The 12,024-nt window shown below is 38.9% G+C and overlaps 1 protein-coding gene across 4 annotated transcripts in view; it reads right to left on the bottom strand.

The window, feature by feature from the left end:
• Nucleotides 1-3,093: 3,093 nt before the first annotated feature.
• Nucleotides 3,094-12,024, bottom strand: part of LOC134527364 (histone-lysine N-methyltransferase EHMT2) — a 162,144-nt gene continuing 153,213 nt past the window's right edge. For 2 of the 4 annotated variants that reach the window (XM_063359985.1, XM_063359983.1), the window contains exon 16: nucleotides 3,094-3,425. In XM_063359985.1, the coding sequence (XP_063216055.1) occupies nucleotides 3,263-3,425 (163 nt within the window). In that variant the 3' untranslated portion in view covers nucleotides 3,094-3,262. The remainder of the gene's footprint in view (nucleotides 3,426-12,024) is intronic. The other 2 variants (XR_010074173.1, XR_010074172.1) reach the window with 1 other exon arrangement.

The raw sequence follows: 12,024 nt of genomic DNA on the forward strand, positions 1-12,024 counted from the left end.
AGAGGAGAATGTGACGACACCAGAGTCCCCAAAACGTGGCGCATGGGGGCACCTCGCCTCGCTCGCCATCGTCACCTTCCGCGTGCGCATCTTACTGCCCGGAGAGTAGTCACGGAAAAGGTCATGGCGACGACCGAACCGGTCTCACCGATCCGAGGACCCATACATGGGGAGCCAACGGGAAGACGGAGGGGCGGAGACGCACAACCCACCCGGCATCCCAGAGTGAGAGAGGAGGCCGTACCAGTCCACGTCACGCAAATCAACAACAGGGGGAGAGGATCCATACATTGAGAGCCCCCTGGAAGACAAGGGGGCGGAGACGCACGACCCACCCGGCATCCCGGAACGAGAAAGGAGTCCCTACCGATCAATAACCCGCCAACCAACCACAGAAAGAGAGGGCCCCACAGCTCCAAGCTATGCAGGACCCTACAACCTGGAAGATGCCCCCAACGGGCGCCCCCGACCAGCCCAACAACTCCCGAAGTACCTGGCCGATTAAGACCTGGGAAACTTCCTGAGGGGGCAGGTGGACAACCCGACCCCAGGGTGCTCGACGTGGGACGACCCAAGAACAAGGGGCCAGGCCTACCAACCACGAGCACCACCCGAGTTGACCTGTTGCCGGAGATAGAGGCGCGCACTCTGGCCTTCACAGGCGCCACGACGGAGCCCCTCATCCATACTGCCACCGCAGTAATGAGGTGACGCCTGCACACACCGGCTGCCGGAGCTAGGGGTGCCAAACCGCGGCGGGGTCTATCGCGAACTAGGCCGGGCTTCTCTCCCGGGGAGGGGGGGAGGGGGAAGGTGTTTGTCGTCGTCGTCGTCCCTCCGAAGGCCATAAAGCCCGGCCTCCACCCACCAGTATTAAACCCTGCTAACGGAACGCACCCCTAGCACATTACACGTGAGTCAAGCGAGTCGCAGACGCCGGTGAGTTCCCAGATACGTCCATATGCCAACACCACCAAACAGTTCTCACGCATCATAAATTGCTGTGATTAATTAAGTGATTTTTAATTAGCAGAACAACACTAAATAGTAAAAGTGCGTCGTAGGGGTGCAGAGGTTTCCCCCGTGGGAAACCGCAATTAATAAACGTCCGGAACGTCCCTTGCGGCCTTCCGCCAATAATTAACCACAGTGTTAACCAACCTAATTTACCTCAAAGCTATTACTTGATAATAGCCACTGGAGTAGTCAACAAGTCACAGACAGTCTCCAGCTTGACTTTTTATTTTCAAATATAATTAATCTAAATTTTGTGATGGATTTTTATTATAGGCCTTCCGCCAACTAATTCAGACAGATGTCATTCAGATACGAGTGTTCTATAAATAATAATGACTAATTATGATTATAAAGTTATAACGGCACATTATAAAGTTTGGCGCGTCATGACGCTTCCACCCCTCCCAAGCCGGCACAAAGCGGCAGTAGAGTTTTACTCACGGGCCGGGGCGGACGTGTGATCCCGCGGGGAGACTTCAACCTTTTTGTGCTTCTGATTCGTCATTCTGGTAACTATTATAATTCGCTGAAACCTTTTTCCTCCTTTCTCTCCCCGCGAGCCCCCGTGCTCTTTTCCAGTGCACTGCTTTTCCCGGCCGCTTTAATTTTTGCTCGTCGCGGAACAAAGGTTCGCGACGCAGTATTCTTACGGTCCGGGCTGACTCCCGCGAACAGAACTTCACGTAATTCGCCGAGCATACGCCTGCCGACTGCAATCTTAAAGAAATTGCCATTTAATATAATCTTTGTGGTCCTGCGACTCACACAGGTGAGCCCGGGCACGAATCTATCTACAGCTTATCACGGGAGTGACCGTTAATCCACCCAAACTCTTTGTCGACCCACAAATCAGCAACGTAACATCCATGTAATACATAATTAATTATCAGTGCGAGTGTATGTAGTGCCAACGTGTTTGTTTTGTCCAGTGTAATTCTGTAACTTGTGCCTCCATCCACACTATGTGAGACGCGAGATTAAAAAACCAGCACCTAAATACCGTTTTTTTATTTCACAAACGCCTCCTGAACAATTAGGAAACCGTCTATACTGTTTAGGGCCAGTGCTTATTAGAAGTAGGGACTCCCTCCCACCATCAACAGCCGTCGATCCTAGTGGAACACGCAGAGGCAAAAACCCACGACCAGCTCGGTTAATCCTCAAATTAATCTGGCGCCTGCCGGAGATTTCCTTTAGAGCCACTGAAAACCACTATAACCGCCCCGGGTCTCGATTCCAAGACTGCGGGTGACGGTATTATATGTATGTAGGTGTGTGTGTACACACACACACACACACATATATATAGAGCATAATTTTTGCATAATTGGCTTGCAAAGTTATTGTTTTATTTCAGTAACAATATGAAGAATTAAATGTATTACAGAACTGAAACATTTTTGGTTAAAATGTTATGGCTACTTCACAATATAGGTCTATTTTTATTTTTGCTTAGCAGTTAAAATTTTCACAAATTTTAGAATTTTGAGAGGCTAGGTAAAATTAAATAAAATTTTTTGACATAAATTCTAATGGCATTACAAAGAAGCCAGTGGCATTAATTTAAAACCCAAAAATAGTTCAGCACTAAAATCCATTTTAATTCTCTCTACTGATATTGCACAAAAACATGCATGTAACTTTGGTAGCTAAGTAAGCAAAACGTAAGCAATATGTGTGTATATATGTACACACACACATTTCATTTTGTGTAAGCAAAGCCATTCAAGAGTTAAATGTAAATAAAAAATGACCTGGAATGGGGTACACCCCCTTAAAATGCTGCAACTTATTCAACAAGCTTTACATTCTTTCTTAATGATTTGTTCTAATAGGCAGAAAATCAATTAATTTAAATTTCACATTTATTAAACCTGAAACACAACAAATTGTTAAATTATTATGATTATTTTTTCTTTAAATTTTATTGGTAAATTATTTTCACTAACTGGCAGTGAAATGATATTCCAATATGAACAGCACAGTGCACAATGGTACAAAAATAAATGCAGTTAAAACAAAGATGCATTAAATATTACCAAAGAACCTTATGAAAATGTTTAGTTGACAAGGCTATATATTTTTAATCATTTAATGAGAAACCAATGAAAGAATGACATAGACATCAAGGTCATTAGAGATTATGGAACATGATGAGATGAGAATGGAGCACTGACTGAATGGATTGGTGGGAGACAAGTGAGTTTAAACCAATCAAAAACTAAACACAACACCATAGATGTATTCACGAGATAGTCTCTGCTGGTGTTTCGGTCTCATGGACACGTCTCTTGTAGTCGTCAAGTGTCTGCTGGATTGTCGCCTCAGAGTAGCGACAGCTTTCATCGCCACACATACAAGTAAATGATTTGCATTTTATAATCCAGAACTTCTCTCCATAGTCATACCTGCACAAGTAAGTGTGGACCAGTCAATGTTTAACACAAGGTGATTAGCAGAGCATCAACAGATTTATTATTTAGATGCAGTATATTCTAATAGAGCTTACTTCACAGTTCACATGTATTTGGTAGAAAAAATTTTTTAAGACTACTTGTTACAACTAAATTATAATTGAGTACCGATAAGTCAATCATATTATGTTTTGCTTTTGTTGTCTGTTAGTGTCAAATTATAATAGTTTATTTACAATTTCACGTTAGAATATGTCCCACTACTATTAAACTACGTATATCAGTGCAACTCCTCAAGCTACATGAGCTGCAACTGTGCAGCAATACAAGTACGTAATACTGGCTCAACAACATGCATGTTTATGTCTATCGCTGCTCTCAGTTGTCTGTTTGTAATCTTGTTTTGTACAGTTTGCTTACACACATACACATGGGCTATTGTTAATTTATGTATCAGTAGAATAGCAATACAATAAAAGATGTTAGCATAAAGGTAACATTAACTTTCCAGTGGTGATACAACTTATTACATGTACGTTCATTGCCGTACCTTTATTTGCGTACACACTCCTGCAAAAACAAAACAATTACACCTTATCTGCTTTGATCTCTCAGAGATGTTACGCTAAGCTCATCAAAAACCACACATTTTTGTCTACATGACACATGTGTAAATATAGCCCTTGCATATGACATTTTATTTTTTGTAGCACTGAGGCTTTTAAACAATTTTGAGTTATCTTAATGCAAATTTGGATTGAATAGGTATGATATAAATTGGAGACATCTAAATCTTGACTTTTATTGTTTAATTCATATTATAAACATACTCATTTGCAAGGGGGAAAAATTACAAATGAGACATATTGTACATTGTACATGATATGGCATGTATAATGCTTTTGGCATAAATTTAATATACACAAGAGAAATATTGACAGTAAAAGATTATTGCCATAAAGCCAAGAAAAGTGAGTGGTTTTTTTTTATGGCTTTCACATGTTGTGATTTTTAGTTGTTATATGTGCATTTCATTAGATGAAATATTTTTTTTTTGGTCAGGGGAATTATAAAAAAATATAAGAAAATGTAAAAATGGCTCATTTCCCTATAGGCAAGTTTTTCAATCGTTAAAGTGATAAAAACAAAGCAAAAGTTTTAGAGAGGGTAGGTCAGCAAATAAAAAAATTATATATGTTTACATGGCGATACCATAAATATTAATTGAACTAAATCATGTTATGTACTTAGAATAGGTAGGGCTATAGTATATTTTGATAACGGGATGTTAAAAACCATTCGAAAATGAATAATTAAATAATAAAATTTAGTATTGGAAAGAAAAAAAAACGGGATTCTAGTATATACTACGATAATGTGGGAAATATATCTTCGGTATTGTGTTCTATACTCGAATTGGTATAGAATACAATATCCAAAAGTTGGTTTAGTAAATAAACCTATTTTGTGCAAAACAAGAATGTGAATGCTCCGCCCGAAAACCCCATACTCCTGTGCTTATGGGTAAGAATGTAGGAGTGGTGATGATGTCAGTGCCACCATGTTGGTGTCATCCATCATCAATATTGTTTTGGTATTGGGATCTAGACTTCTCCCTAATTTTTATCAAATTAAAGTACATAGCCTGTATTCATCAATTTCAGTTACATACAAAGACTAACTGAATTCATTCTTTGGGCTTTTAAATGTATTGTGTAATATAACAGTACCGAAATTAATTTAACATTAAGTTTTATAAGGGAAATTAAATTTGGATTATCTCTAAGATAGTGAAGTCTGGCCGGGGTTACCCGCAATGGTAAAAGAGTAGACCGTACAGCCAGAGACTCAACCCGAAGGTCGAGGGACGGTAAATAAAAGACTCCCGAAAGGGTCAAACGACCTCAGGTGGAAGAGAAACTGTAGGAAATGCCTTGAAACTCAGCATGGTAAGAGGAATAGCAGCTCCCACCATTACTGGCGTGAGGCTGAAAATGAATGGCATCGACAAGGCTCACAATCAGACAGCAGCTGGCAAGATAAGGTGTCTTGAATGACTGCTACACTGCTTAGACCACAGGCTTACATGGCAGCCTATAGGTGGCAGCTCCACAACCCACGTGCAGGATGCAAAAGGCCTACTAGCGGGAAACCAAAGATTCACCTGGCTGCCTAAGGGTTGAAGCCCTACAAGCCAATTGCAGGACGCAACAGGCCTGGTAGCCTATAGGTAGCAGCCCTCCCCTCCCCATTGAAGAAAGTGCTGTATTTTAGGCCTGGTAGTGAAGAAAGGATGGCAGGTGGAGGTAGAAGGTATCAGATATTAATTTATAAAAATGGTATTGTTTTATAATGAAAAGAAACTGGAGGTGCTGCAGGTGTCCGCACCAATAGTGGATTGCGTGGCCAAGGAGGAGAAGTTTGAGAAATAACTGGAGAAATGATTGGGCAGAGAATGGCAGATAGTAATGGGAGATCTTAAGCGCACAAATTGGCAAAGATAGTTAAGGTATTGAGGAAGTGTTAGCAATTGAAGGTTGGGAAGAAAGATACAATGAAGGTAAGAAGTTTCTGGGACTTTGTGCAAGAAACAGAATGAAGGTTGGGAACAGTTGGTACAGGAAAATGAGTCACACACAAAATAATGAGTACTGCTGAGATGCTGAACATCATTCTGTCATTGACTACTTCCTCCCGGGAAAAGATGTGTAACAGCAAACTAAAATTATTAAAGTGATACCAAGTGTTGCCCTTCGTGGGGACCACAGGTTATTAGTAATAGTCTTTAAGGGTTGGACATGCAAAAATGATGTAACTGAACAAGAGAAGAAAATAAAGTGTGGAAACTTTAGAATGAAGAGGAGGACATATATGAGGAAGTTAAAGGATGAACTTCTCAGAAAAGAGTTGCAAGGTTTCAAGGAGTGGGAGAGATTTAAGAAATGCCTGGTTGGAGCTGCAGAGGAGGTGTGTGGATGAACGGGCAATAAAATTAAATGGAAGGAAACACCATGGTGGAATGAGAGAGTGAGAGAAGCAGTGAAGGAGAACAAAGCCTTTAGAAATGGTTTAAAAGCAGGTGTTCCATCACAGAAAAGGAGTATAAGGAAAGGAAGAGAGAAGCAAAGAAAGTGGTAAAGAGGAGAGAGAGAGAAATTGATGCAAAAATGGACAGAGATGCTAGAAAATGTTCTAGAAGGTAGTAAGAAACTATTATACAGCCAAGTACGAAGGGTCAGACAATTAAAATTATAAATAAAGATGGAAGAATGGTGAAGACGGAAGAAGAGGAAAAGGTACTGTGGGGTAATTATTTTTAAAAGCTACTGAACCCAGATGGAAATGAGAAGGAAGAAGAAACAGATGAGCAGGAAGTAATTTCAGAACTGGATAATAATGGTATCACATGGAAAGCTCCAGGGATGGATGAGCTGACTGCAGAAATGATAAGAGCAGGAAGAAAAGTAGCAATTTATTGGCTATATGGAATGATGAGGTGTATTTGGGGAAAAAAAATGCATAGCAGAGGACTAGAGTAAAGGGGTAATAAATAGTGCCAGTGTTTAAGAAAGGAGACAGGAAGAGATGTGAGGATTATAGGGGGATCACTTTGATGTGCCACTGTGCAAAGGTGTATGAGAAGATCTTGGAAAAGATGATAAGAAAGGGCAAGGGAAGGAAAATGGCAAGGGAAGGAAAATGGCATGAGAAGCAGCATGGATTTAGAAAAGGAAGGTCTACCATAGATCTGATTTTTGCCATACGACAACTGATGGAGAGAAGATACGAATTGGGGAAAGTTATAGTAATGATATTCCTGGATGTGGAGAAGGCATACACCATTGTGAAAAGACTGTGTTTGGCAGGCTGTGGAAGAAGCTAGGATTAAGAAAGAGTTAATAAGTAGAGTGAAGCGTATGTATAAGAGAAACAGTAGCAATGTGAGAACTGAAAGAGGGATGACGAAGAGGTGTAAACAAGCAAACGGAGAAGCAGGGTAGTGCAATGTCACCATTGTTTTTTATTATAGTGATGAAGAGAATAATGAAGATAGTGGAAGATAAGATTGGAGAAGGAAAGATGAAGGCCATGCTATTTGCTGATGATTTGATGATTTGGGGAGAAAAGGACGATGTAGTGTAAGAGCAGTTAAAGGCATAGAGTGAGGAAGTGAGAAACTGTGGTATGTGATTCAGCACTGAAAAGAGTGAAGTGATGGGCATCATGAGGAACCACATATAAGTTAGAAGATGCATTGAATTAGATTGAGAAAAAACAGGTAGAAACCTTCAAGTATCTAGGAAGTGTATTACCGGGAGGGGACAAAAACAAGGAGGAAATTGTAAGGTGAAGACAACAAGGGGATGCATTCTACAAGTGTGTGAGAGAGTTGGTATGGAAGAGGGAGGTGCCCATAAAGTGCAAACGAGTGTTGTACAATACCTACTTTGTGTCCGTAGTCACGTATGAAGCAGAGACTTGGACTGTACATAAGAGAGATGCTGTGGAAAATCAGAACAATAGAAATGCTGTTCATGAGGAGTATGTTGTCAGTTACAAGACAAGACAGGTTCAGGAATGAGATAGTGCAAGCAAGAGCAGGAGTACAGGACTTGAGTAACATCATTGAAAAAGTTATAATGAGATGGTGCCTAGGAAAATGAAGTACACATAAAGAAGACCAAGGGGAAGATGGGAAGAGCAGATATTTAAAGGAGTGCAGCAGAGAGGAGAAGACTGGAATAAAGTGAAGAATGAGGAATGGTGGAAGGACAGAGGAAGACCGAGGCCTTTTTCTTGGCTGACCCGGCCACAGCTGATGTAGGTGTTTGCCTCATCAGCAGCTGAGAGTTTCCACTGCAGAGACATGTGTATACATGACAGCACCTCCTCCATTTTGTGCGGAGATTCGCAGTACACCCCCCTCCCCCCTCCTCATAGTCGACTGCTGAGACGTCATTCACTGATGTACTTCCTTACAGTAAAGTCTTGCAAGGTTGGACGTGTGCAGAGAGAATTTTGTTTTAATTAGTCAGGTTAGTCATAGTCGTACCGAGAAGTGCATAAGACTGACTTGTCTAGAAAATGATCGGTATGAATATGTATAGCGAGTCGCATACCCGATAGTCTCAGGAGATGCAAAATTTGTGCCTCATTAGCCACTTAAAGTATTTCCCTCCACCACACAAAGTACAGCATGTTTGATTTTATTTTTTATTGGTTATCAATAGTAGGGTTTATTAAGGATTGCATAAAAAATTATAACATTATATAATGGAAATTTGTAGTTCCAATATAAAATTTGGTGCAGAGTGGGGATTTTAAAACATTTGGGAAAAAATACCCATAACTTGAAAACTAGGGCATTTTTTTTTTTGCTTTTTTGATTAATAACCATCATTAATTAGCCTATGATAGGTTCTCTGATAGATGTTGAGTTCTGGGACATCTTGCTTATAATGCAATATTGCATTTAAGATTCATAAACAAAAAAAAAATTTCCGCACGGCCTACAGGCATAGGTAGATTTATAAGTACCTAATTCTTCAGGAACATCCTTGAAACTTCTATACACTTCTGAAATTATATGTTCCCCAATATTCCTGTGGCATGGGGCTATCACTATTTTATTTCTTAATGATTGTTCTTATTTTATGATTATTTTAGTAACATCAGTTTTATTTAATTACATTTATAATTTAGTTTATTCACTTTATTTATTAATAATTTATATTATTTACTTTTGGTAAATCTAGTTCTTAAGGTATCAGGTTGTCAATGACTTTGAAAAGACTGAAATGAGCTGGAAGCTCACAGATACAGACAATTTATTTTAGTTTAAGCCTATAGTTAACTTTTTATCTAACTTTTAAATTGTCATATTATTTATATATAATTTTTTGGGGAGCATGGACACTATAAGCTTCGAGTGACTTACGTGAGCGTACACAACGAGTGGACGCGAGGCGAGGCGCGACGTGCGTGTGTGTGTGTGTGTGTGTGTGTGTGTGTGTGGGTGGGTGTTGATGCGGAAACTAGAGCCTAAAGACAGGCCCGTACTACCAGCCAAGGCACGCCTCCTCCTCCCCTCCCCCCCTCCAGCGGGTAACAACTCTTAACGGCACTACCTTACCCCTCCCTCTATTTTTCAATATTCCCGTGATCAAATTTGGAACGTGCGGTATGCATTACGGCAGAGTGTAACGTCTAAATAAATGCCATATCTGTAATATATATTATTATCCCTTTAAATTTACAGTAATTTTTTTTTGCAATTATGATACAGTCATTCATGGAGAGTGAATTGAAAAAAAAAAAAAAAAAATTAATAAGGAAACAGTCCGAGAATTACTGCCATATTCTAGTCTTTAAGAAATGTAAAAAAATTAAATTTGTGAATAGTAATTTTCTATTAGTGTAAAAAATTAAAATTTATGATGTCAATACTTGGATATGACTGTTATAAGTATAAATACATTCAACTAGAAAATATTTTAGAATAAATAATTATGTTGTCCACGACAAATATAATTTAATTACATGAAATACTATGCAATGAGCAATCGGCTTTAGCGCCAAAGTTTGGCCTGCACCCTGACCTGTATTACCGGACGTTAGCGTTTCGGCCGAAGTGTCCGCATTGTCCGGCGAGATTGCTCTTGTAGAAAAACACCTAAGCTCGAGTTTACTATTTTTTTTTTAAATAAGTAATAACATTTTGTTGAGAATGTTGGAGGTCGGTAGACGGAGGGGCGATACGAACAATCCTTAATTCGATACCGCATCACATTTACGAATTGAACGAAATAGAAAAGGTAGTTGAAATTATATGTATTCTTCCAATAGAAGCAAAAAAAATTAGATTTTCTTAAACGTTCAGCTGACAAATTGTGCTGGCAAAAATATTGAACTAGATAAATGTTAAAATAAGTCTAACTTATTATTAACTACTCGCGGCTTCGTCCGCGTGAGAAATAAGTATGAAAACAGTCTATCAAAATGCTGTAAATTGTGTTTTATAAGGGAAAATTAATTTATTTAATTGTAATTACCAAGTATTTCAAAACGCTAGCAAATTATTAACAGAAAAATACCATACACTAAATCGAAACTACACAGAGACAACGAAACCAAATCACAAAGCTAAATCAATGAAACCATATAAACCACTTCAAAGCTTGATTTCCCTGACAACTATCAATTCAAACCCAGGTAACATAAAAATAAAAAACTAATATGTGTATATTTTGAAGATGCATATCACTAGGAAATTAAGTTTCAACAATGCAATGTCAAAATCCTTTCAGCCATTTCAGCATGAAGAAGTAATTACGTACATTATTACGCTCCAGGTCTATCTCGCAGGAACCGTACATTTTTCCGGGATAAAAAGTAGCCTATGTTTTTATCGGGCCTCTAAACTGTCTGCACACCAAAAATCAGGTCGATCGGTCACTCCGTTGAAGTGTGAAAGATGGACAAATAAACCAATAAAACATAATAAACCAACAAACACACTTTAGGATTTATTATATGTGTATGGATGAATGTATTTAGTGTTTTAACGACTTTTAAGGCTTTCAGCTTTTTCTTGCATTTAATCATTACAAATATCATGATATAAGTCAGGCAATCTTAAAATTTGTTTATAAAATCTAATGCCATTATAACTTTGATACATGATAAGTATATACTAAACTTCAAAATAAAATTTAATTCAATTTAAACATATATTTAAATTTGAAGAAATAGCATGAAATAATTCCAACAAAGGAATGAAAATATACATATTCATATGTCTTTACAGTGTAAAAATTACCTTTTCGTGTCACTCACAATGTATAGATATTAAGAGGGCGGACTCAGTGGCACCATAGAAATTTATTTCGGGAGGGGATTTGAAAAAATTATTAAATAAGAATTTTTGTGTTACAGAAAACTTACGTCAAGGGGCTTGGACATTACATTATAATTCTCAACACGCATCACTGCATCTGTGGTTTGTGATTCCAAGTGTATACATGTTCTCTTATCATTTAGACTGTATGTTTGTTGGCGCATCTACATTGTAAGGGTGATTCTCACGCTGATGCCTTCAAAGTGTTAGAAAACTGCAAAATTTCTTTTCAGATAGGGCTCCCTGACCCTTTCCAAGGTCATTACACGAACACTCTTTTTTTATATTATTTCCTGTACTTCACGAGTTGCATGAGCAAGATTTCCGTGTCAAAATGTGAAGTGAATATTCGTCGGCAGGATCATGCAAACACCATATTTGACTGCTACAGGGAAGATGACAGTGAAACCTGCTCGGAGTATTTAAGGATTTTTTTGTGTCCTTTTCACCTGCTGCAATTTGAGGCGTGAGTTACCTCGCTCATGCAAATGTTGTTCCAAACTGGACTTCGCAATTACAAGTGGGGCCCCGTCTTCCTGTTTGCCGAGATGCAAGCCATTCAAACCCAAGCAAAACTGTTAGTGGGTTCAAAGAGAAATACCTTGGCGTGGACCATTTCGAAATCACCGAAAACTGTTAGTTTTAGACTTTTTTTCACACAAAATGTATCATGAGTCGTGAATGACTTTTTTTAAT

Source organism: Bacillus rossius, chromosome 1, assembly GCF_032445375.1.
Source record: "Bacillus rossius redtenbacheri isolate Brsri chromosome 1, Brsri_v3, whole genome shotgun sequence".
Lineage (NCBI taxonomy): Eukaryota > Metazoa > Arthropoda > Insecta > Phasmatodea > Bacillidae > Bacillus > Bacillus rossius.